This window comes from Benincasa hispida, chromosome 11, assembly GCF_027475165.1.
Source record: "Benincasa hispida cultivar pf3 chromosome 11, pf3_genome.v1.1, whole genome shotgun sequence".
Classification (NCBI taxonomy): domain Eukaryota; kingdom Viridiplantae; phylum Streptophyta; class Magnoliopsida; order Cucurbitales; family Cucurbitaceae; genus Benincasa; species Benincasa hispida.
The window spans coordinates 64240961-64268289 of NC_143488.1; the positions used below are offsets into that span (position 1 = coordinate 64240961).

The 27329-nt window shown below is 35.9% G+C and overlaps 1 protein-coding gene across 4 annotated transcripts; it reads left to right on the forward strand.

Moving 5' to 3' along the window:
- The first annotated feature begins 275 nt into the window (after positions 1-275).
- LOC120090452 (1,4-alpha-glucan-branching enzyme 2-2, chloroplastic/amyloplastic-like) lies at positions 276-27329 on the forward strand. 4 transcript variants are annotated; one of them, XR_005485545.2, is made up of 23 exons: positions 278-523; positions 863-1023; positions 3148-3395; positions 5979-6077; positions 7207-7249; positions 10364-10423; positions 10552-10632; positions 12453-12569; positions 12951-13034; positions 13789-13910; positions 14074-14193; positions 15049-15178; positions 15335-15445; positions 15754-15882; positions 16833-16936; positions 17094-17238; positions 17567-17714; positions 17843-17943; positions 24866-24943; positions 25521-25676; positions 25803-25877; positions 25960-26232; positions 27121-27329. XR_005485545.2 is itself a non-coding variant. In XM_039048125.2 (22 exons), the coding sequence occupies exons 1-22, from the start codon at positions 394-396 to the stop codon at positions 26113-26115; spliced, it is 2598 nt and encodes an 865-aa protein (XP_038904053.1). In that variant the 5' UTR covers positions 276-393; the 3' UTR covers positions 26116-26498. The 4 variants fall into 4 exon arrangements, 2 of the variants coding, with proteins under 2 accessions (XP_038904053.1, XP_038904054.1); XR_016524436.1 differs by having other exon boundaries at positions 279-520; XM_039048125.2 differs by lacking the exon at positions 27121-27329 and having other exon boundaries at positions 276-523; positions 25960-26498.

A 27329-nucleotide genomic window follows, 5' to 3' on the forward strand; every position in this document is an offset into this window, starting at 1 on the left:
TGACATTTTCTTACATTTATAAATCAACTAGCTAATTTTCATATATTTAAAAATAGCCCCTAAAAAAATCAATTTGATTTTATTTATTTATTTATTAATTTTTTTTCACGGAACGGAGTTGAACCTGAAACTTGGAACTTGAAGTAGCGCAAAATCATCGATAGTAGTAAAAAAAAAAAAAAAGAGACTATGATGTGGGACCCACGTGACGTGACTATCCACGTGTCCTCCTTCCATCTTCCTTTTTCTCTCACGCCGTTCATTTCCCTTTCCTTCCGATTTTTATGAGCGACTGAATACTAGTACATTTTTTTTCCCCCTTAACTCTCTTCACGCTCTATCTATCATCATCACCTTCCTCTCATTCAATTTTTCCTCTCTCGTCGGCAAAAAATGGTTTATACGATCTCAGGGATTCGGTTCCATGCAGTTCTGCCGCTGTGCAAGTGCTCCGACTCCACCTTCAATGGCGACAGGAGGGTGCCGCTGTCTCTCTTCATGAGGAAGGACTCCTCTGCTAGTAGTACACGCCTCACTTTTTGCCTTTTCATTCCTATTATTTCTTTTATACACTTTTCTGAGATGTAGACTCCCGAGCTCCACTTTTGTTTTCTTGTTTGCTTGCTTTTGCTGCGAAATGTTGTCTATGTGCGTTGTAAGGTTGGGATTGGATCACTGGCGTCGGCTGTATGTGTATGTTAAATGTTTAGATTTTGCGGATTGGTTATCAATTATCACTACGGGGTGTATAGCAAGCTATTGAGTGATTAATGAACTTCAGTTCGTATTTGCGAAATTAATTACGTTGTTTCATAAGATTTGTTATTCTCTGCATGGAGTTGAAGCGATTTTTTGTTTGCAGGGAAGATTTTTGTAACCAAGCCTACTTATAATTCTGATTCGGTGTTGTCGACTGCAACTGCTGCTTCTGACAAGGCCTTAGTTCCTGGGAGTGGAAGCGATGGATCTTCGACTTTGGCCGGGCAGTCTGAAACTTCCGGTGCAGTCTCCGAGGATCCTCAGGTTAGCGATATTTATGTTATTCGTTTTATTGAGATTGTTACAGCTTTAAGTGTAATTTAAACTGATATTTAGATTTTAAACCATTTACGATATTGGGGGCCAAATTGCTGTTAAGAAGCCACGGCCTTATAGTCACTCATAGGTATTGTGCACATTGTTGATTGACGGGGATATTGCATGGACATGTGATGGTATGCTATGAAAGAAGCTTACATGGTATTATGGAGGTATGAAATGGGTGAAATAAGCAGGAAGTTTATTTTTTGTTTTGGTGGATGTATTAATTTGCATTCCAATAGTAGAAATTCAATTACGAGATTGAAGTTGGACCTTCTTCGGATGGTCGTCCATCCTAAATAAAAAATTGAGTGACTGTGGCCATAGGTATCTTCCATTGGTATCTAATTAATTAGCTATAAGTTTGAAAGTGCCGGTACTAAGAGATAATTAAAGTATTTGTTTGTACTATCGCCAAGGGAGGCTTAACATTCATGACAAAGTTCAAGAGAGATATCTTAATTGCTACCTACTACATAATATGTACATTCATAGCAATTCTTGCCATGACTGCTGTCCGCTTGTTTTTGAAGTGGTGTCTCTCTCAATTCTTTGGTGGAATCTCTTTTGATTGAATTTTTCAATATTGACGTGCCTCTCCCTCAATCAATCACCGGAACCTCGAGTTCTCTCATTTGTGGTCTCACCAGTCTCAACTCAACAAGAAAGTTTTGGTCATTTGGTCTTATTAATTTGGACATACCCCGAAAAATAGATCTAATATCTTTTCACCCTCCAAGTATTTATGTGGTTAAAGCTATTGTTAGTGTCTATGTGCGCACTTTTGTGAGGGATGGAAGGACCTTTCAAGATGAGGTTAGGATTTTGGAGTCTGTTGTCTGATTATTGGAGCTCTTCTTCCAAAGCTTTTTCTTTCCACTTTCTGTGAGACCTCTAATTGTGCACACATGTGCGTGGAAGGTAGGAAAGGCAATTCGTGGAGAAATGGTTAGCTTGTGAGGCAGAGAATGTGGATTGTGCGTGAGTGTTGTGCAAGGATGTACGGTCTAGTCGTCTATTGTGTGGAGCATTTTTGTAGGGGTTTGGACTGCCATTTGTTGGTGTAGAATATTTTGAGGGTTTTGTTGTGTGGAGAGGTCCAACTCTCTCAAATAGCAGGTAGGTTGTGACTGATATCACCCTGTGTCTTATGGTGTTCATCGGCTGAAATAACCCACTGCATATTGAAGAACTATACCATAAAAGTGTTTGGTTGCATCATCTCTCTGTGTAGTGTACTTTCTCGTGTGTTTTGCAGGTGAGATCACTTTGGATGCCCAACACTTTCCTTCTTGATTGCTTCCAGTTAGAGGGCTGTTTTTTAAACCTTTGAAGTTTTTTGTATTTGTCCTTCACATCAATAAAATATTATTAAAAAAGTCTACAATCAAATATTAATCGTAAGGATCATAGGCAATTAGATTTTTTGTTAACTTCTTGGAATTGTATGATATGATTCTAACTATAGGTGAGCAGTTTTAAATCTATAAGGGTGTATTTAGAATCTCAATTCCTCAAGCCTTTTTAGAATTAGTCCTACTACTCGGCCATCTAGCCATCCTTGCCCTGTATTAGTACTGTTGGTTAATTTATCTATTATATAGGCCCATTCAATTACTTACTTTTGGCCTTTCTTCTGAAAAAAGGAAACAAAAATGCTGAAAACAGCCAGCTGGTCTTGTAGTTTCAACTCTAAGGACATTCATTAGGATAGCTTTTGGGCTTGTATGAGAGTGGTTTTGAAATGGTTAAAATCACTTTTATCTTCAAAATCCCTCCAAACATACGTCTTTTGATCATTCAAAACTTTTTTAATATTTGATGTACACTTTTAAACACGATTCTCGTACCATTTTTCAGATCAATCAAAGCATGTTACGGAGTGGTTTTAAAAATGACAAAAGTGATTTTAACCGTTCTAAAATCATTCCTCAAACATGTCCTCTGTCTGTTAGTTGTTTTGAATTCATGTCTGTATTTTTGTTTTTATACTCGTGTTTACTTCCGTTATCACTTCTGTTCTTTTCTCAATAAGTTATCCTCATTCTGTCTGTAACTTTGTTTCAGGTGCTTCATGATGTAGATAGTCAAACAATAGAAGCTGATGAGAAGACAGAGGAAGAAACAGATCAAGATCTTCAATCATTGCCAGTAGATAATACTGATGGTGATCAAGGAGCACTGGAGATATCAATTCCTTCAAAAAATAACAAGGCTGAAACCACCATGAGGTCCATTCCTCCACCTGGCAGTGGACAGAGAATCTATGATATAGATCCATATTTGTTGAGTCACAGAGGACATCTTGATTACCGGTAAGTTTGTTTGTCATCCTTGGTAGGAAACACTTCTATTAGACCTGAATGAGTACAACACGCAATAATGCATAATCCTGAACGAAACCAAGTGGATTCTAAAAATTCATCCACCTGTTATTAAATAAAAGAAAAATTATACTTACAGAAAGTATCTTGAAAAGGAACCTGGAAGAGACTTTGGGTTATATATACCCTAGTTCCTTCACTTTCTTTAGAAGTATCCTCGAAAAGTATAGTTTCTCTCTTGGAAACTTTTCTAAATAATCCCCTTAGTTGCATTTTTCTAAAGGACTTCACATTTCATTGGAAAGGATGATCTCTCATGATTGGTTCAGGGTTGGAAGAAGCATTCTTAGGTGAAGCCCAAAATTCTTGAAGCAGCGACACAACAGTGCATTGATAAATGGGTTTGATCCTCCCTTCCCTCTCACAAAGGTAGCACACGTGAGGGGAGAAGCAACATCAACATGTAATGCCCCCTGCCCCTTTACTTACGGTGTCAACTAACATACTCACAATGTAAAGTCAAATTACCAACAAACACCAAACTAATAAGCAAACTTTTTCGTAAGTAACTAGAATGCTAGCCACCAAACAATTTTTCATAGAGAACAAATGTTATTGGCAGAGAAATGTAGAGACCGCTACCTACTTATCCTCCTAAAAGTATGTTGACCTCTACCCACTTATCCTCCTAAAAGTATGTTCCCCCCATCAACCGTAGAATGCTGGATCAAATAAGAAGGGATGGGAGATAAAAAGAAATGTCTTTCCAAAGATCTCTAAAAGGGGCCTTTGTGGCAGGGAGGCAAAATCTGGATCAAGCCCTTGTTGCCAATGAGACGATTGAGGACTATAGACCTAGAAAGAAAGAAGGGGTGTTGTTTAAGATCGATTTTGAAAAAGCTTATGACCATGTGGATTGGAACTTTATGGATAAGGTTTTAGATAGGAAAGGCTTTGGTTATAAGTGGCGTATGTGGAGTGGAGTTGCCTGAGGAATGTGAGCTACTCCTTTCTTATCAATGGGAGCCCTAGATGTAATGTGACGACGTGGAGAGGTCTGAGGCAGGGAGACCCTCTCCCCTTGTCTTTTCATCCTTGTTGTGGATGTGCTTAGCAGATTGGTGACTAAGTGTGTCGAGGGTAACCTAATTGAGTCCTTTGAGATGGGTAAGGATAAGGTTCCCCTCTCCCATCTTCAATTTGCGGATGACACCCTTTTTTCTGCTCGGGAAGTGTTAATTCCTTCTCAATGCTGAATCATGTTCTTGCTTTCTTTGAGGAGATGTCGGGCTTGAAGATAAACAAGGGTAACTGTTGTGTCATGGGTATCAATAGCAAGGAAGATAAGATTAAAAGCTGCGCAGAGTTGATTGGATGTGGCTAAAGGGATTAATGACAGTTACTAGAATCTTTGGAAAGATATTTCGAAAGAGCTCCCTGCTTTTGTTCCTTGGGTCTGTTGTGTGGCGGGGGATGGGAGAGAGACGTATTTCTGGGAAGATCACTGGTAGGGGAGAGACCTCTTTGTGGTTATTTCCCCTGGTTGTATCATTTTTCTTTTAAAAATCATTTTGTGATAGATTTTCTCATTTAGACAGGGAGCTCTTGCTCATTCTCCTTCGAGTTCCGTCGTGCCCTTTCCAATAGGGAAACGATGGATGTGGTTGCCAACAATGTATTGGACAAATATGTATATAAAAAATTTGGTAATACTCAAGACTAGCAATGCATTGGGCAAATATGTAGATAAAAAATAAAGTAGAAAACATGCCAACAAAATACATGGAGGCTGTTTTAAAAAAATTAGGTATTTAAACACATATTGCTCTCTAACATAATAAGAAATAATGTGCGGTTTCAAGTAATTGAGTTATTAACTACTTCGCTTTCCTATAATTGGGCCAGCCAAGTAATGGAGTTATTAACTATTCATTAAATTCATTTATGTAAATACTTTATGGGTATTCTTTCTTTCCTTCTCTACTGTTTTCTTGTAATCTTTACATGTAGTATTATAAGTAGGGCCGTACCCATGTCAATTGGTAACATGGAGAAATACTACATTCACACCATGAGAATTTTCAGTACACAAGCTGGATTTAGTGTTATGATAGTGATTAAATAAAGCAATAGTAGAATTAAAGTTGTTCATAGGTCATATGAAAATGTTCTATAATAATCAAGTAGCTATGAGCGTTCTTGTTTCGTAAGATCAACTTTGACTTCATTATGGAAGAGGATTGAGACTGATCATAATCGTTTATAAACCATCAAGACTATGGACTGCAGATCTCTATAATAGGAACCTTCCTAGAGTTCTCTATAATAGGAACCTTCCTAGAGTCCATTTTGAAGATCTAATGCCAAAGGTTTAGTTAAGGTATGTGATCTGTAATCTATTTGGTTTTATAGTAGGTATTCTCCCCTCCTTATATGCATCATCCCATTCCTATTTTTTCCCCTTAACTGCCCATTTTTCGCCTAGGTTGGCACTTCTTGTAATGTATATACTAGGGTGTGTTCTCATAGTCATAGCATGCTGGATAAAGTTTAACCATTTCTATATATATTTAGATATGAACAGTACAGAAGGATGAGGGAGGCTATTGACCAGAATGAAGGTGGTTTAGAGGCATTCTCTCGTGGCTATGAAAAGTTTGGTTTCACACGCAGGTAACTTTCTTGGTTTCTATGTGCTGTCTGTGTGTCTCTCTCACCAGCACTTGAAGTGTGAGTTATTCTGAACTGAGAACTCCTTATGTTTGGCATAATTTTTATATGTAATAAACTCTGGATTCTTAGAACAATAATTTTTTATCTACTCTTTTACTGCTGCTGTATGGAGAATATATTTATACACAAAAAATAAAGTATTGCAAGAGGCATATAGATATTTCAGCAGTCTCAGGGAAATAAGCAGACCAAGTAGGCAAGTATGCAGAAATATGAGAAATAACTTATGAACAATAAATAAAGGAAAAAATTATAGAGTGTCATCTCCTATTTTCAGTATATTGTGCTTCCAATCAGCAGTTGCATGAGAGTCATTGTTGAGTATTGTGAAGTGGTGTTTTTTAGATCAAATAAAAAATTTCTATAAATCTACTTATTTCAAAAACCGTGTTTTGTACTCCCTTCGATAGGGCTCTTTTGTATTATTCTGGATTATTTTTCATTCATCAATGACATTGTTTGTTATTTAAAAAAAAAACTTATTCCATAAACCTAGGGTCATGTGAAGGCTATTATAGCTAAGACTCTTTTTGTCATTTTTGGTGAAGCTTATTTTTTGACTCATTCATCATATATTTACTTCATATTTCCTAATATAATTTCGTCATATTTGCTCTTGGTAAATATCGTTTTATTATCATTACATTTTATCATTAATATCATTTAATCTATTTTACTTTAATGTATCTTTAACAAGTTCATTCATATATACCTTGTCATTGTGATAGAGTTTAATAAAGTACATAGAAGTTCAAGCCTATGGGAAAATTAGAGACTTCGCCTTCTCTCCCATTTGTTAGGTTATCACCTGAGAGAGTATCTCTCCTTTACATCAGCTATCCAAATAGCCACTAGGTCCCCACCCCTTCCCACCTACTAGTTAGCTAATAAAAGGGCCCCCCACTCACACTTCTTATCCACTAGTTCCCCCTCTTTCTGTAGTTTTATATGTTAATAATAATAATAGCAGGACCATCACCTCGTTTTTCCTATTCATTGTTATGTAAAGAACCATACATGATAAATTTCTTATATGGTTCCTAAATTTGTTCTCAATTGGTTTTTTCAGTGCCACAGGTATCACGTACAGGGAATGGGCACCAGGAGCCATGGTTAGTTTCGTTTTTCCTTACCCTTTTTTAATTTTAGATTTTTAAAATTTTAAAATTTAAAATTTAAAATTTTTAGTTTTTAATTTTTAATATTTATTATTATTATTATTATGATGATGATGATGATTATTATTATTAGTGAGAAACATCAACCTTCATTTCATTTGGTTTAAATCTTGCTATTGACGATGTGGGGTTTTTGCCACCAAGTTTGTAAGGTGGAAACTCTCCCTTTCAATTATTTGGGATTCCCTCTTGTTGTACTAAAAAAATTACTTGGGATTCCCTCTTGATGGGAAACATTCTGCCAAGGAAGCTTGATAGCTATAGAGGACAAGTTCAAAAGAAGGCGAGGGGTCTCTCTCCCGAAGACTTACGTTAGTTCAATCGGTCATCAACACTATCCCTTGCTATTTCTTCTCCCTTTTGTAAGCCGTAATCAGTGTCATTATCCGCCCGGAGAAGATCATTAGAGATTTCGTTTGGACTGGAGGTCTGTGTAAGCCTACTCCGCACCTTGTGAATTGGAGCTTGGCCTCCTCCCCCATCATCTTTGGTGGTCTTGGCATTGGCTCCCTTCTCCAAAAGAATGCTGCCCTCCTTATGAAGTGGCTTTGGCGTTATGGTCAAGAAGAGAATGCGCTTTGGAGGAGTGTTGTTGATGCTATTTATGGAGTTGACCCTTTCGGATGGTCTTCTAAGCAGCCGAGGAATGGAAAGAAGTCTAGAATTTGGGCTACCATTTTAAAGTATAGAGATCAGTTTTTTAAATTCACCGATTTTATTGTGGGAAACAGGGAACTCGGTCAGATTTTAGGAGGACGGTGTGATCCTCTTCCCCTCGCGATGAAGTTCCTTGATAAATGCTTGGTCTCTTAAAAAGGAGGCTGTGATTGCTGATTGCTGGTGTGCCTCCAGCCTTTCTTGGAATTTGGGGCTTAGAAGAGGGGTTTTCGATAGAGAGTTGGGTGACATGGTGGCTATTCTGGAAGTCTTAAACTCTTGGATGCCTCTTGATCATCCTGACTGTCTCAAATGCAAGCTTGATGCCTCGGGGAAGTTCACTACGAAATCTGCCTTTCTGAATAGTGCCAAGAGGACCTCTTCTTCTGCCCTTCCTTTGGTTAACCTTGTGTGGAAGAACAAAATACCCAAAAAAGTGAAGTTATTTCTTTGGTCCTCGCTTATCGGAGCTTAAATACTCAAGAAAAGCTTCAAAGGAAGCTTAAGACAGCTTCCTGTTGTCCTTCCTTCTGCTGCTTGTGTTGGAAAGATGCAGAAACTCTTGATCATTTATTCCTTCATTGCGAGTTTGCCAAGAAGCGGTGCTCCCTTCTGTTTGAGATTTTTGGGTTGGCTGGCTGCCTTCCTAATCAGGTTGACGACTGGATGCTTGAAGGCTTGGATAGCTTTGCCTATGGTGGTAGGGGTAGAGTGCTTTGGAGATGTGCCTCTCGTTTGCTCCTTTGGTGCATTTGGAATGAAAGAAACAACAAAGTTTTTGAAGATAAATAGTCTCCTTTAATTCTTTTTGGTTGGTTGTTCAACATTCAGCCTCGTGGTGGAGTACAAATTATATCAAATTCTTTTGTAATTACAGTCTTTCCATGATTTTAAACTGGAAGGCTCTTTTTCGATAATTTTTTGTTTTTTTGGGGGATCGTCTCAACCTTTGCCTTTTGGTTGTACTCTCTTGTTTTTTTGGTGGAATATACACTTCTGTTTCCTATAAAAAAAACAAATTCATTTGATGAGGTGAAATTACAAAAGAGGGCAAACAAAGGGTCAAAGGAAGTATAAAAAACACTTCAAAGACAATAAGAGAAGTGAGATTGTATGATCTAAAAAGAGAGTGTAATTTACACTAAGAGAGCAATATAGGTAAGATGATAAAACAATTCATCAAAGGTGGTGGCTTTATCCCCAAAATGCAATGATTGTGTCCAAGCCATGTGCCAAAAGAAAGCTTTGATGAAGCAATTGTGTAAAATTTCTTTTTCATTGCTGAAAGGATGGCCATGAGGACCACTTCTAGAAGAGTGGTCATATTTCCCGGAAGAGCTAGGTGGCAATTGATAGCCATGAGCATAGACTTCCAAAAAGAAACCGCAGTCTGCCAAAGGGCAAATGAAGAGATGGAGCTGGGTTTCATTGTCATTTTGGCAAAGAACACACCAATTTGGAGAAGTAGCAATCCAATGAGCTTTTTTTGGAATCACAGTTCAAATGCTTCCATGACTAAGCTCCCAATGAAAATTTAATCCTCCCTTGAGGAGAAACTGCCCAATTGAACAAATGAGGCTCCCGTCAGTTCAAATTTGGAAATGGGCCGAGTTTATTGTGTTAAAAGATTGGGCTTGGTTGGTTTGAAAATTGGGCATGGTTGGATAAAGGAAAAATAATATGAAGAAAACCAAAGTTTGGTCTGGTTGTGCTGGTCATGGGGCCAAAATGAAGGGAGTTGGTTACGGGTAGAGTCCTGTGGGGTTTGGGAAGAAGACTCATCACAAGGGTCGGATTTGGAGTTCCGGTTTCTTATTTCTTGACTTATTTGTCTATACACATAACACACAAGTTTCGTCGTTTGTTTCTTCCTCTACTGCAATGCCAATGACTTTGCGTGGGAACCTTAAAATCTTTGGTTCAGGTTGCGTTGGTAATGGGAACCTCCTTAGAACAGTTGAATCAACAAAATCTTCAAAATTCCAACGGTGATTTTGGGAGACAGCTTTCTTAACCAATTGCCCCCTTTCATTTTCGGCTCTTTAGGAAGTTCTGAGAAGCTCCTTAAAAAATTTGCACTTAGAAAACCTATTACATTACTTTGGAAGGAAAATAACTCCAATATACTTCAGAAGACAAGTTATCGATGAAAATAAACCATGGAAAAGCAACTTTATGTAAACAGTCGTGAAAACATGTATTTACTGAATTTTTATTCTGAAAGCAGAAGACTATTTCCCAGTTACACCCAAACAAATTTCATTTAATTTGAAAACAGTACGTCTTGATGGTTGTTTGGAGCAATTTTCTGGTCATTTTCAATGTCGTTTTTCTGAGCATATATGTTTTTGATGAACTTCAAGGAAAATAAATTTTGTTATGCTCTTTTAGTCAGCTGCGTTGATTGGAGACTTCAACAATTGGAATCCTAATGCAGATATTATGAGCCGGGTATGCAATCTTTGTTGCAAATTCCAACTACTTATCATGCTCTCTCTCTCTCTCTCTCTCCTTACTGCATATTTTAGTACTCTTTGGATTTAGAATGCTATTTACAATTATGTTTTTTGTATGTGCAGAATGAGTTTGGTGTCTGGGAAATTTTTTTGCCCAATAATGCGGACGGTTCCCCAGCCATTCCCCATGGTTCTCGCGTGAAGGTATGTATTCTCAAGATGGTTTATAAACTATGTAAGGAAAATAATAAGTGAATTTTAGCCTCTAGGAGACGTTTATTTAATTAAATCAAATGTAATTTTTCCCAATAAAACTCAAGTTCATCGAAGGTATGAAATTACCGAAGAAAGGGGGAGAACCCACTCCAAAGGAGTTATAAAAAAGAATCTCCAATTCTATGAGAGAGAAGAGAGCTGTAGCGATAGAAAAGAGGGAGCATTTACACCAAGTAATAACCAAAAGACTAGCATCAGAAAGCATATCAAAAGGAAGCTCCTTCTCTTTAAATATCTTTTTGAATTCCTTTCGTGCCAGTTGGCCATATAAAAGCCCTGTGCATCCAGAAAAGCTTATTTTCCTTTTTTAAATGGGATGTCCCGGTAAAACCTAGGAGAGATGGTGTGATGCAATAAGCAAGAGCCATCAACCATCCAGAGGAGGAAAAGAGAAGAATTGCATATTCACATGATATGAGAAACTGTCTTTGTGATTCAGAACTATTCTTGCAGATGGAACACCAATGAGAAGAGATGTGGCATCCTATTTTGGGGCTTGTCATGTGTACCTCTCCTCTTGCTGAATTTCCATGAGTTTAAAATAGTTGAAAACAACTTGCTGAATTGCCTTTCTTAATTGGGCAATTCAGAGCCAGCAATTATCAAATATTGATGTTCAATAATCTTTTCAACAATTAAGGGAAGATGCACCTAAAGCTAACCAATCCCATGGTTGAAACATTCATCTGTAGCATAGTTTGCCGTTGTCCCACACTTGATGTAGAAACAGCTAAAGGCCCTTAATAGAAAACTAATAAAAAAAATGGGATGAAAAACAAAAAATACAGCCACAACACTAATTTCCCGACATCAGTTATATTTTAGTCTTTCCTTCTCTTGAGCATTAGCTTGAGTTTTTTTTACTGATTATTATTTTTATTTTATTTTATTTTATTTTTTGAAAAGGAAATAAACTTTTTATTAATTCATAAAAAGAAAGTACAAGAGATGTGTACTTGAATAGGATCGATACAAGATACGGGATCAGGAGATGCACCCGCGCATCTCAACTAGGTTGACACCCCCTTAGCATATTTTTATTTTTCTTTCTTATGGACGTGTTATTGTCAGTTTAGGAATGACTATTTTTCTGATGGGATTTGACCTCCGAAAAGAAAATATGCATGGGGGGGGGAAATTCTCTTAGTTTCATTCCAGGAATGGAGATTGTTCTGGACCTCAACCCTCATGTCAAATAGTACGCAGAATTATTAATTATTATCTACTTATCTACGACGGCCAACTACAAAAAGGGCCTCCAATAAAAAAGAAAGTAATAATTAAAAAATGACCTAACGGGCAATTATAAAAAACTGTCACCGAAGCCCACAAAGAAACTATAAATTTAACAAGGGACCTGGTATCGCTTAGAGAAGGTTCAAGGTCTCGAAAGTGCTATTATTCTTCTCTTCCCCAAAGACTCCACAAAACAATGAATACCCGACTTGCCACAAAAAGCTTCCTTTTATTTGAGGGAGGTGGAGTAATTCTTTGATCATCTCTCTGCAACCCTTGTGTCTAGCCAAGTCAAGACCAAGCTCCTCAAAAAACTCAATCCCAAACTACGATCACCACTCCAAAGAAAAGGACTCTGCTACCCTCCTACAGGCTGCACAGGATGCAACACAATGGGCCAATCGAATTAGCTTTTGCTGATGTAGAAATGTGCAAATGAATCGTCTTACCGTACAACCTTTATTAACAACTTTGTTCTCGTTGTTTCATGACTTGATATTTGCTGCTTGTAGATTCGAATGGATACTCCTTCTGGCATCAAAGATTCGATTCCTGCTTGGATCAAGTTTTCAGTACAGGCTCCAGGTGAAATACCGTACAATGGCATATACTATGATCCACCAGAAGAGGTATGGTTCATAAATTTACCACATCTTATAATCGTTCAGGCAAGTATAGAAAACCTTTTGGAACCACATTTCTGCCGATATTGATAAATATTGGGGAAAATATACAACTGACATTAGATTATACCTTGTAAACCATGGGAGTGTTCCAAAATGAATGGCTAATAATATATTTTATAGTTTAGTGATATTCTATCAAAGCGGAATAAAATTCGTAGCTTAAATTTTTCACTTGTTTAGTGAAATCATATCTCAGAAAATCCTCTTAACTAGAACATCATTATTTAGTGAGAGTTGTTTGCGCATTAGATAGTTTTTACTGTATGACTTTCTACATCTAGGCTGCAAACTGCTTTATGTTACTAAACTGTACTGTCATTGTAGGAAAAGTACGTATTTCAACATCCTCAGCCAAAAAAGCCAATATCACTTAGAATTTATGAGAGCCATGTTGGTATGAGTAGTACGGTAAGCATCTTTTGTTCCCTCTGATCGATACTTTCTAGTTTCTGTGTTCTGTTTAAATGCTTATTATCCCTTTCTGTCTTTTTTTGTTCTTGATGTAGCCTAGTAGGCTCGGGGAGTAATCCTCCAAGAATCAAAATTGTGAATCTTTTATTAAAAAAAAAAAAAAAAAGAAAAGAAAAAAGATAGTAACACCGGAAAGCACAGAATTTCTGAGATTCAATCTCCCACCCCTAGATAATTGACATCTCTTCCATCCATCATTTTGGATTACCTCCAAGGGGCATGCTAAGATATGGATAGAAACTTCACCTTGCAACTGAGCTTAGTAACAGGCTGGTTCAACTGAAAAAGGTCCAGACTAATGCAACAAACCACATGCCACTGGAGTTAATAGATAGTGCCTTCAAAAGACCTCTAAGCATGACCTCTTTTAAATTGTTGTTGTTGTTGTTGTCGTTGTCGTTGTCGTTGTCATTGTTAGTATTAGTATATATATATATATTTCTTTTCTTTTCTTTTCTTTTCTTTTCTTTTTTTTTTTTGAGGGGGGAATACCCTAAGAACTTGGAAAAGGTCAAAGAAGGGAGTGAATGGAGAAAGAAAGATGGAGCTACCTGAGGATTGCTTCATGATTAATTTGGCAAATACTAGAATAAAAATGGATGTTTACATATTCATTTACGTTTGACCTTATGTTTTGCCACTGTACAACATTCTTCATTCACGTCTTGATATGCTCAACCTTGAATTGTAGGAACCGATTATAAATACATATGCAAACTTTCGAGATGATGTCCTTCCTCGCATTAAGAAGCTTGGATACAATGCTGTCCAGATCATGGCTATACAAGAGCATTCTTATTATGCTAGCTTTGGGTTAGTTCATGTTTATTATATGCTAATGTTTCTAAATTATACTGGAGTTCTTTTTAGGTACAATTTTGTTAATAAATGATATGCAGCATTTTCAGATCTATTGCCATCACCTCGTATTGTATCTCCCTGGGTTCAATTTGCTAACTTGGGTATTTTAATGTAGGTACCATGTCACCAACTTTTTTGCTCCTAGCAGTCGTTGTGGAACCCCTGAAGAACTTAAATCATTGATTGATAGAGCTCATGAGCTCGGGTTGCTTGTTCTCATGGATATTGTTCATAGGTAAACGAAGTAAAAGAGACTACGATTATGAAAAGAACTAGAAACTCTGTTTTATTTTTAGTACATTACATTTTCAGAGTATTTCTCTCTTTTTTTTCTTTTGTTTTTAGATTCTTTAGTATTTGTTACCTAGTCTTTTAGGATCAAATAGTTCTTTTTGTATCACTTGGGAATGTGTGCATGCGTCAGGTAATTCTGGCCACTTTTCTTCTAAAATGATGCGATGACATGCAAAAGAACTGGGAAAAATTAATTTCATCAACTATAACTCCCGCCAGTTTATGCAGGCAGGGTCTAATCAATTGATCTTGTGGTTTACTATGGAATTTTTCTTTTAATAGGCAAGATGACAATTCATTCATTGATAGAATAGAATGTACAGCAAAGGATCCTGGAGTTATAAAAAGATCATAATAAAATAAAAACTCCAATGGTTTTTGGGATACTTGGTTGGAAAGGAATAATGTAAGTTTTTGAGAAGTAGAGAGATTGGGTAAAGAGGCTTAGAGGTGGCCAGGATTAATGTCTCTGTTTGGGCTTTGGTTGCTTGGCCTTTTTGAAATTATGGCTTTTTTACTGTACTGTTGTCCCTTTTTTGAATTAGTTTTGGTGTCCTTTTGTTTGAGCTTGTTTTCTGTATCTCCTCGTACTTCAATATATGTAAAACTTTCAAGACACATTTAGTCTGACCATAGTTTTTAGATCTTTGGCTATATATTTAAATCCATTATCTCATTCTTTGTTTTACGTCCTTGATGATGAATATTCTTTCAAGTTCTTTTTTCCCTCTTTATTCAAATTTTTTATTAAAAAAAACCACAATTTCTTATTGATGCGTATCTGATACAAATACAGTCATGCGTCAAAGAATGTGTTGGATGGACTAAACATGTTTGATGGCACTGATGGCCATTACTTCCATTCTGGGTCACGTGGTTATCATTGGATGTGGGATTCTCGACTTTTTAATTACGGAAGCTGGGAAGTAAGATATTTCTCTCTCTCTCTCTCTCTCTCTTTGGAATTATAAATGATCGAGTGGGTATCACTGTACATGTGGGTAGACTTGGCTTACGCCCTTTATATTTAAGTCATGTCTCTACATAACCTAAGGTTTCATCCATCTGTATCGTTGATTTAGGTACTGAGGTTTCTACTATCAAATGCAAGATGGTGGCTCGAAGAATACAAGTTTGACGGGTTCAGATTTGATGGTGTGACCTCAATGATGTACACTCATCATGGCTTGGAGGTACTTTATTCGATGAGGGTCAGGGAACTTATCTCACAAGATGGGCGAGTTGCAAGGCTTTCTTTCCTTGAGAAAGCTGGTTATAACAGCTTATGAATAGCATTCTCCTGTTCAAAAGTAAAAAAAAAAAAAAGGGATTAAGAGTCCTTGTCTATATATCTGCAGCTCTCGCACCTCTTATTCTTGATATGGCAAACCGTTGCAGTCTATTTGGCTACTATTGCTTACCGTGTCAGGATTTGTAAAATATTACGTTTATGCTTTGGCTTACGACAAGGATGCTCTCTCTTTCTTTGTGGGTGCTTCAGGTAGGGTTTACTGGAAACTACAGTGAGTACTTTGGATTTGCTACAGATGTAGATGCTGTTGTGTATTTGATGCTGGTGAATGATATGATTCATGGGCTTTATCCCGAGGCTGTCACAATTGGTGAAGATGTATGTTTTTTGAATTCATCATAAAGTAACCATGTATGTATCTAGAGCATTTTTTAAAACCTTTTCAGTCAGATGATGAAATGGTTCAATTCAAATATGTGCTACCCGGTGGATATACTCACTGAGCCATTACCAAGGCGGCTCACCAAGGCCGAACACATTCCAAGGCTTGGTAATGATGAGAGAGAGATTTATTGAGTTCTACTAGGACAAGATATTTTGCTAGTAATGATGGGCCTTTAATAGGTCAAATTTGTAAGAAGGGGGTAAGCGGGGAAAATCAGGTTAGTTAAACAGAGGGGTCGTAGGCATCAGGTAAGCAATATCAAGGGGTAGTTTTGTGAGAGGAGTAGACCTCGCATGTTCCATGGGTGCCCTTTAACTGACGTTAGATTGAACCGAGAGAAAACTGCGCTGCCAATCATTACATATTCATATTTTTTGAATATCTCAAATATTCATGTTACATGGTAAAATTTTGCTGATTCTATATGCAAAATTTAAAAAATTTTATTAGTAATTATTTTATTTTTTGAAAGAAAATTTTTTGGGTTGTTTTTAAATATAGAAAAATGAATCAAAATATTTACAAATATAGCAAAATTTTAGAATTATCCTATCAATGATAGATGCTGATAGACACTGATGGACTTCTATCAGTGTCTATCCGTGACATTGATAGAGACTGATAGACTTCTATCAGTGTCTATCCGTGACATTGATAGAGACTGATAGAAGTCTATCAGTGTCTATCAACATCTATCATTGATAGTTTTAAAATTGTATTAAATATTTTCAATAGTTTTACCATTTGAAATAATTTCCCTTTTTTTTTGGAAAGGAATTAGTAATTGTTTTATTAAAAGATAACCTAGATTCTTAACACTTGGTTTGACCACTAAAGCGGTAAAAGTACTCCTGTCATATAAGGCCAAATTTTAATTTTGCAGGTCAGTGGAATGCCTACCTTTTGCATTCCTATCCAAGACGGTGGAATGGGATTTGATTACCGACTGCACATGGCCATTGCTGATAAATGGATTGAGCTTCTCAAGTATGTTGTTTTCTTCCTCATACTTTTTTTTAATTTGCTAAAAACACACGTTGAAATTTTCTTCTTGATTACGAGTACAATGAAAAAGCAGTTTCCCTAAATTTACATAAAAAGCTTATGAGATGCTCTACTTTAACCAGTTCTATGTATGGTGTAGGAAAAGCGATGAAGACTGGGAAATGGGTGATATTGTTCACATGCTTGTTAACAGAAGGTGGTTAGAGAAGTGCGTTGCATATGCTGAAAGTCATGATCAAGCTCTTGTTGGTGATAAAACAGTTGCATTTTGGTTGATGGACAAGGTCGATAAACATCGTCCTGAACTCCTATGTTGTGAGCATGTCTAATATTGATGGGCATGCTAACTTGAAATTTAAACCTGTTGGTTTAGTATTATTGGTTTCCTATGGCATGTTCAAGTTTTTTTATTTCATCATTTTCTTTTCATGTGCATGCCCTTGGGGGTTAAATCGTGTTAATTGAGTTTAAATGATAGAAATCCTCTCAAGGAAAAGAATCTCTTAGTTCAGAAGTCAGAAGTTTTGCATATTGATATTGATGAAGAGTCTTAGAAAAGACATTGTGTTATTCTGTTTCTGCTGCTTAGTCTCTTATATTCATGTTTTCCAGGACATGTATGACTCCATGGCTTTGGACAGACCATCAACTCCTGCAATTGATCGTGGAATAGCATTGCATAAAATGATAAGGCTTATTACCATGGGATTGGGTGGAGAAGGATATCTGAATTTCATGGGGAATGAATTTGGACATCCTGGTAAGATGCTCCCATGCTCGGTCTTTATATTTCATATAAATCATTCACTATCTGGCAGTATCATGTTTGATCAACGTGTAACTCTATTATCTCCTCTGGAAAATCATTGTCAAATATCATCCTTTCAGAGTGGATTGATTTTCCAAGGGGCGATCAGCATCTTCCTGGTGGTGCAGTAATTCCTGGAAACAACTTTAGTTATGATAAATGTCGGCGTAGATTTGATTTGGTGAGTGATTGCCAACTCATATTTTCTTCTGTAATTTAAGATGATATTTTATTGAAGAGTGTGATTATGATGTGTTTCAAGTCTCATACATAGGTTATGTTGAGAATCAAACGTTGGAAATATAGGGAGATCTCACAATCTTTGTAAGATACATGAGTTGCTCCCTTATTACCAATTAGTTTAAGGATGGAACCTCATGTTTATAATGGTATTTGAATCTAGGAAGTCCAAAGGTCTTGGATCCAAAGAAAAAAAAGGGATTCAACCCAAGAATGGTAAACTCAAAGATGCATCATCTTAAGTGGTCATGTTGAGGATCTTAATTGGAAAGATAGGGACCTCACAATCTTTATAAGATACATGAGTTACTCCTCTAATTGCCAATTGGTTTTGAGATGCCTCAAATTCCCAAATTTGATAGTTAGTAGTGCAAAAATGGTAAACTTAAGTGGTCATGTTGAGGATCTTAATTGGAAAGATAGGGACCTCACAATCTTTATAAGATACATGAGTTACTCCTCTAATTGCCAATTGGTTTTGAGATGCCTTGAATTCCCAAATTTGATAGTTGGTAGTGCAAAAATGTTAGAACTCAAATTATGAAGCTCCACTTGTAACTATGGGATTTTTTGTTTTGGTTTTTTAAAATTGTGTTTGTTTTATCCGAATTCTTTTATCATGGTTTTTGTCTTCCTAAGTAAATATTAGAGTTTTAAGTAAATTCCAACATTGAAAAAAAAAGGTTTTTTAAAACTACTTTAATTAGTTTTCAGGATTTGGCTCAAAGTTTGAAATATTCTTAAGAAGTAGATAACAAAAATATCAATAGGTGGAAGTATTTATAAGTTTATTTTCAAAAACCAAAAAAAAAAAAAAAAAAGTTATCAAATAGCTGGATGATAATTCTAATGTCTAGCAAGTTTCTTGATTATAAATAAAGTTGAAACAGAAGGATTAAACCGCTTAAGTCACGTATGAATATAATTGGTTTTGCAATATGATTGGGAGGAAGAGTTCAAATATTTTTAATTATCATATAGTGTGTATTTTAATTATATTCTTGACCATGCCATGGAATGATTAAATAATTTATATTTTACTGAGTAAGGCTAGACTTTCCTTTTTCCTTTCTCCTCTATGTAATATAGTAATTACAATATGTAAAAATCTTAGGTTTGGGAGAGAATCAGAATACTCTATTCATTCGCCAAAGATATGAATATATACAAGTGTACAAAGCATAGAAAAGGAAAAAATAACCAGATATTTACAATAATGGAAAATCCTAACAATAGAACTGTAACACTCCCCTTCAAGTTGGAGCATATATGTTAATCATGTCCAACTTGTTACATAGATAATCTATACTTGTTCCATTCAATGCCTTCGTGAAGATATCTTCTAATTGTTCTCCAGTCTTCACATATCCTGTAGATACCAATCCTTGTTGAATTTTCTCACGTACAAAATGGCAATCAACTTCAATATGTTTAGTCCTTTCATGAAATATTGGATTAGACGCAATATGAAATGTTGCTTGATTATCACACAACAACTTTGTCGGTAGTGATTTCAAATCCCAACTCAACAAGGAGTTGATATATCTAAATCAATTCACACACCAGGCTGTGCCATTGCTCTATATTCTAATTCTGCACTTGAACGTGACACCACATTTTGCTTCTTACTCTTCCAAGAAATCAAATTACCATCAACAAAAACACAATACCTTGATATTGATCTTCTGTCTTTTTTAGATCCTGCCTAATCGGTGTCTGAGAAACATTCAATATTAATATGACCATAATCCTTATATAATAAAGCACGCCTAGAAGCAACCTTCAGAAAATACATAATTTGTTCCAATGCAGCCCAATGATCAACTGTAGGGCACGACATGCATTGACTCACAATACTCATTGAATAGAGTTACTGTAAGGTATTTAAGTTTTCCCACTAACCTCCTATATCTTTCAGGATCTTTTAGCAATTCTCCATCTTTTGTGAGCGGTAAGTTGGGCATCGTTGGGGTAATAAACTTAGTCCCTAGCTTCTTTGTTTCAGTCAACAAGTCGAGTACACATTTTTTTCCTGTGATAATAGTATTCCTTTCTTGCTTCTTATTATCTCAATTCCTAAGAAATATTTCAACATGCCCAAATCTTTTATATGGAATTGACTATGAAGAAAGGTCTTTAGGGACTAGATACCTAAAGTATCATTACCAGTAATCAGAATATCATCTACATATACGACTAACGAGATGACATCACCCTCAGATCTCTTTAAAAAGATCGAATGATCGAACATGCTCTTCCGCATTCCAAAGCTTTCAATCACCTGACTGACTTTGCTATAATCCATACAAAGATTTACGAAGACGACACTCCCTTCCATTCTCCCCCTGAGCAACAAACCCTGATGGTTGCTCCATATACACCTCTTCTTGAAGATCACCATGAAGAAATGCATTTTTAATATCAAGAAGATGTAAAGGCCAATGATTAATTGAAGCTAATGAAATAAACAACCTTGTCGATGTCATTTTTGCTATAGGAGAAGAAGTATCAACATAGTCAACGCCATAATTTTGTGCGTAGCCTTTCGCTACAAGGCGCGCTTTTAACTGAGCAAAAGAACCATTAGGATCGACTTTAACCGCAAGCACCCATTTGCAATTGATAAGTCTTCTTTCCTGCAGGGAGAAAAACTAAATCCCAAGTACAATTATCATCTAAGGCAGTCATCTCCTCCACCATTACGGCACACCAATCGGGACGAGACAAAGCTTCATAAACAATTTTATGGATGGATACAGACTCTAAAGATGCAATGAATGAACATGTGGAAGACGACAAATTGTTATATGAAACAAAAGAGGAAATAAGATGACCACATGTACGTTTACCTTTATGAAGAGCAATAAGATCATCACTCGTTTTTTGATCCAATGGCGAAGAAGACTCTGGTATAGGGCATGGAACCGAAGGAGACAAAGAAGTCTTTGGTACAGGGCATGGAACTAAAAGAGGTTGTCGTCGAGTATAGACCTTAACGATGGGTGGAAGAGTAAAGGTAGTCACAGGTAGATATGAATCAGGAAGAGGATTGGAAGGAGAAATAACTGTGTAAACAAGGAAATCATCCTCTAATTCCTTATGCTACCCATGACTCTTATTCGAAGAGAAAGACAGCGATGAAAAAAATGAGGAATGTTAAAAAAATAGTGACATCAGGAAAGACGAAATATTTATTTAGACTAGGATAATAACACCGATACCCCTCTTGAACATGGGAATAACCAAGGAAAATACATTTTAAGGACTTTAGATCTAGCTTGGTATGTTGAGGCCGAACATCCTGAACAAAGCAAGTACAACCAAATATCTTGGGTGGAATGGGAAACAAATGTTGCTTGGAACATAAAGTACGAAAAGATATCTCACCTTTAAGAATGGAAGAGGGCATGCGGTTTATTAAGAAACAAGTTGTGGAGACAGCATCAGCCCAAAAGGATTTTGGAACATGCATCTGAAACATCAAACCTCTGTCTGTCTCAAGGAGATGACGGTTCTTTCGTTCTGCAACGCCATTTTGAGATGGAGTATCGACACAAGAAGATTGATGAAGAATTCCATGGGCATCTAAATAAGACTTGAGTGCATGAGAGATATTCCTTAGCATTATCGCTCCGTAGGATTTTAAGAGCACCACTAAACTGAGTTCGAATTTCAACATGGAAGTTACGAAAATAAGAAAGTAACTCAGAACGATTTTTCATTAAATATAACCACGTAACACGAGAATAGTTATCGACAAATGTAACAAAATACCTAAACCTTCCTTTGGACTCAGTAGGACATGGCCCTAAACATCAGAATGGACTAATTCAAAAGGAGCACTAGCTCGTTTATTGACTCGAGGATATAAACTCAAACGATGAAATTTAGCAAACTGACATGACTCAGAATCCAAAAAAGACAAATGTTGAAGTTGTGGATGAAGACTCTTCAACACATAGATAGACGGATGACCCAAAACGACAATGCTCTTCAAAGGGGGAGACGACATGCTAAAGCATGCGATGGTTGTAGGTGTTTGTGGTTCAAAGATGTAAAGACCTCCAAATTCACGCCCTTTACCAATAGTCTGCTTCGTCGTAAGATCCTGAAATAAGCAATAACTAGGAAAAAATGAGAGACAATGAAGATCACGAGTGAGTTTACTGACCAAGATCAAATTAAATGAGAAATGTGGTAAATTTAAAACTGATGACAAAGAAATTGATTCAGTAAGATGGACGGTTTCTGATCCTAAAACAGGAGTGGAGGTTCCATCAACTATGGTGACATTAGGTGAAGAGGTAGATGTACAAAGGTTAGAGAATAAACTAGGGTTACCTATCATATGGTCTGTAACGCCATAGTCAATGACCCATTTTGACGTGGAGGAAAGAAGGCATTTAGAAATGTGACCTATCTCTGCGATGGCCGTAATGGGAGTAGAAGATGATGTCCTCAATGACTTTTGATACTGTTGAAATTTAGCAAACTCCTCTGCAGAAAATGATCTTTGGTTATAGGGATGACCTTTGAAGCTATTTGATTCAACCCTCTTATTACCTCTATAATCTTTTGTGCGCCCAATCAAAGCACTATTAGAATCAGATGACATAACTGCTTGTGTCTCCTCGACCTTTGAAGCTATATGATTCAATCCTCTTATTACCTCTATAATCATTTGTGCGCCTAATCAAAGCACTATTAGAATTAGATGACATAACTGCTTGTGTCTCCTCTGTACGAAGAATTCGAGTATAAGCTTCTTCCAACGATGAGATATTTGAGCTTAACAACACTTGATCTTTGGCCATCTCATATTTAGGTGCAAAGCCTACTAAAAAACTCATGATAAACAACTTTTCACGTTGAGCCATTAGAACTTTTGGATCTGTGCTGATTGGCATCAAGGCATTGAATTTCGCACATGTTTTTTTAACTTCCATAAAGTAGCTTGTAAGAGATTGTTCTCCTTGACCAGGTTGATATAGAGTCTTACAAACATCAAACACTCTATTAATATTCTCTTTCCCATAATAGAGGAAATCCAAATATTCTAATAGTTCCTTGACTGATTTGTAGCAATTTACTAGTTCAACGATTTCACGATCAATAGAATTCTTGATTTGTAGAAGCATTCTTGAATTGTCCTGCCACCAAATCTTTTTATTAGCATCAATCGGTGGGTCTTCTGTGATGTGATCATCCATCTCCATGCTCTTAATAAAGTGGCGAACATTTGATCTCCATGAATAGTAGTTGGATCCATTCAACTTGTGTTCAGTTACTTTTGGCACCATAGGAACCATCTCAGACATGACTATTGGTTTCTTATCAGTCATTACCTCAAAAAAATAAATATTGGACAGAGGAGAATCAAACCCTAATTTATCAAAGAGATATCTTTACAAATAGTGAGTATATAGCCCAAACAAACGCGCCACCAAGAAAAGCCAACAAAACCAAAGAAACCCACATAAGACGAACTGAAACAGATGGTGCACACGCGACGGCAGAAGGGAAAAGTGGCGTGTGAGCCTCATGCGTTGGTCAGATGGAATCCGGACTTTGGGGTTCTGTATGTCGGCAGTTGGGCTCCTTGACGGACTGGGCGGTGTCCTACCCTTTTTTTCTAATGTCGGCGACTGTGAGCAAAAGTGTAAACTCACTCCTCCACACAACCCTTGATGTAACACAAACGGGTTCTAAATTCTCAAACCGTAAGGTTCAGAAAACCCTAAGTTTGTTTAGAGGGCTCTGATACCATGTAAAACTCTTAGGTTTGGGAGAGAATCAAAATACTCTATTCATTCACCAAAGATATGAATATATACAAATGTACAAAGCATAGAAAAGGAAAAAATAACAAGATATTTACAATAATGGAAAACCCTAACAATAGAACTATAACCTTAATTATTATTGAGGGAAGAAATATCCATTATTGAACTAATAACTTGCTTAAAAATACTTTAATAATTAATTAAAGTTGTGTTCGTTTCAACTTTAAGTTTAAAGTAAATTTTATATTTTAAAGAATTATGCCTACTCTAAGACATGCATTCCATGCTTTTAGGTTTCTAGTAATTAAATTAAATTTTAACTCATGTTGATCCTGATCCTTAATATTTAGTTAAAACCAAAATTTAGAAATCTTATTTCCAATTCCAGGTTCTATTCTCTAAATGATTCTCAAGTTGATTGTGCTCTCTAACTTCTCGTGTGTAATAAATGTGGCCTACAAATTTTGATTTCTTGAAATTCTCTTAAATTCTGTTAGGGTCCAAGGTTTCCTTTTCTTTTTGTCAAGTATCATTTATATTGTTTTGTGGAATTTCACATTCTCATTCCCAAACATCTAAAGCTTTCTTGATGCCTCCGTGCAAATTGCTTTTATTTTTTTTCATGAACATTGGAATGTTATTTCAATATCATTTTAGCTTTCATTTTCTTTAAAAAATTTCACATGGTTTTTTTTTTTTTTTAAGAACAATATTTCTTTTATTTTAAATGATGATTTTGCATTGAAAACATTATTATTTAATCTACTACTGTTTTTTTGAGTAATTACATTATTTTATCAAATGCTTGTGGACTCATGGAAAAAAAACAGTAATTACATTTTCCTGTGGATATATTACATGTAAATACAGTCGTCTGATATTCTTTAAATGTTCTCTCTTTTTTCCATTTTTAATATATTTTGTATCGAGGCAAAGCGTTGTATGCATATCTAATAAAACTTTGGGGGAGATGCATCCTAATCATAGTCACCAAATGTGCTCCAGTTAAGAAGAATTCACCAGTTGAATGTATATTTTTCACAAACATGTTTATACTGACATTAAACTCTATACGTGCAGGGAGATGCAGATTATTTAAGATACCGTGGTATGCAAGAATTTGACCGGGCCATGCAGCATCTTGAAGAATCATTTGGCGTAAGTTTTTCAGTTTTATAAAGCCTATGTTTTAATATTCCTTTCTGGGTTGTAAAATTCAAATCCCATCCAATAATTGACCAGTCATCTTGTTGAAAGGTTTTATATTTTTTAGATACATTTTGTTAATCCAACATTTGAAGAGGTCTACATACGTATAAAAATTGATGCATTGACAATTTCAAAAGTAATATTAATAAAATGGTCTAATTAGATTACTTTATGATACTACTTTAGGCATTTAAACGAAATTTAAAGGTAGGTGTAAATTGATATACTTACGAAGTTTGAATTGATGCAATTATTAGTTTAGAGTTTTATTTGATACAACCGGTATATAAATTGTTATTTTACCTAAACTTTACGTTTCTGTCACCAGAGTTGGGAAAAGTTTATTGGGTTGAATAATCACTTTCTTATCTGCTTAAATTGTCTAAAAAATATCTTTTTATTAGAGGTTCGAAATTGGCTTGTTTTCTGTCTCCGACTTTCATATGCCTGGAAATCTGTAATAACCCATCGTACTTGGCTTCAAATTTTTTAAATATGCATAATAAACATTAACCGGTGGTTGCAGTTCATGACATCTGGACACCAATATGTTTCTCGAAAAGACGACAGTGATAAAATCATTGTGTTCGAGAGGGGGGATCTGGTTTTCGTTTTCAATTTCCATTGGAGTAACAGCTATTACGACTACCGAGTGGGTTGCCTAAAGCCTGGAAAATACAAGGTATTGTATTGATGTATTGTGTAGTATTAAACAAATACATTGGCCCCATGATTTTCCTGAAAGTTAATTCCTTTTTATCTGTTCAAATTCTATAAATAAGGAGGCATTTGTTTTGCATTGTTGTAGATTGTCTTGGACTCGGACGAAGCATTGTTCGGGGGGTTCAATCGCCTCGATCATTCTGCCGAATACTTCTCATTTGTGAGACTCTTAACATCTGTTTTTAAATAGATTGAATCCATGAATAGGCTTTGGATTCATATAGTTTGTTTTGCTTCTGCAGGAGGGAAACTATGATAACAGACCTCGTTCCTTCCTCGTATATGCTCCTTCCAGGACGGCTGTGGTTTATGCGCTTGCACCAGATGATTCTGAGCTTGTGCAGGGTGAAGAAACCAAAACTGAACCTGAACCTGAAACTGAAACTTCAATGGAGTAGAGTTTCTGATGTGATGAAGAAGATGGTTCAACAATTCTAGTGACATCGAACCGATACCCAATCTTCTTGGGCATGGGAGACAATTCTGGTAGCTAAATTGGATACACAGCTAACAAGGTAATAATCTCTTATTCGATGCAACGAATTTCATATGCATAAAGTAAAGACAAGTTCAGAGGATGAGTAGTAGATGTTTTCTTTGTATAGTTTTATTTAACTTTTCTTTTCTTTGGCAATTATATTTAATTCTTGGCAATTAAATAAAACCCTTTCCAAGTCATGTTTAATTTATAAGGAAATACGTTGTGCACTTCACCTTTTCTCAAGCTTGTAATAATCTTCTTTCCTTTCTTTTAATTGATTGGTTTCAGTAACGACTCTAATCACTGAAGGTCGTATTTTCCTTAATTTTGTACCCTATTTTCTTGTTTTGTTATTCAATTCTTAGGGATGTTTTCGATGAATTTGGAAAAAAAACAAGCAATATTTTCTTTTTCAAATGAGACTTTTAACTTCGAATCTGTTTTTAATTGGTTTTTAAAGTTTAATTATGTTCAATAGGTTGTTTCAACCTTCAATTTGTGTCATATGCGCTCTCAAATGAAATCAAATAGGTATCTAACTTATCTCATTTCTTTTCTAGAATTCACAGATTCATTAATTTTTGTATTCAATACATTAATCATTGTTTTTTAAACTCAAGGTTAAATGTTTAGTAGATACAAAACTGATAATTCAAGGGTTTAGTAGATACAAAATTAAATTTTGAAGAACCATTAAACATTTTTTTTTTAAATTTCTGTGTGTATTAGACAATTTAAAATGTATGAACTAAACTTGTAAATAGTGATTTAACTGTTAATTTAATTTAGATACCATTTTAGTTGTGTGGTAGAGGAAAGGTAATGTTTTGATTATATTCGTTGGTACAAAGTTAGGGCATTTAACCCCCACGTGATTCTTCAGTAAAGGAATTAATTATTGCTCTGACACTTCGTATTTCAGTAAAGATATCCTTCCATGTGGCTGTGTGGTCTCTGCCGGAAAATTTGCCCGAAGATTTTCTTTTAATTAATTAATTTGGATTTTGGAGTACCACCCTCTACATATCGTTTTTAAATATTGAATATCAAATATTGACAGGAGTTTGTTATGTCTATATTGCAAATGTTAAATTGGTTTTAAACATAATTTTTACGATATTAAATGTGTGA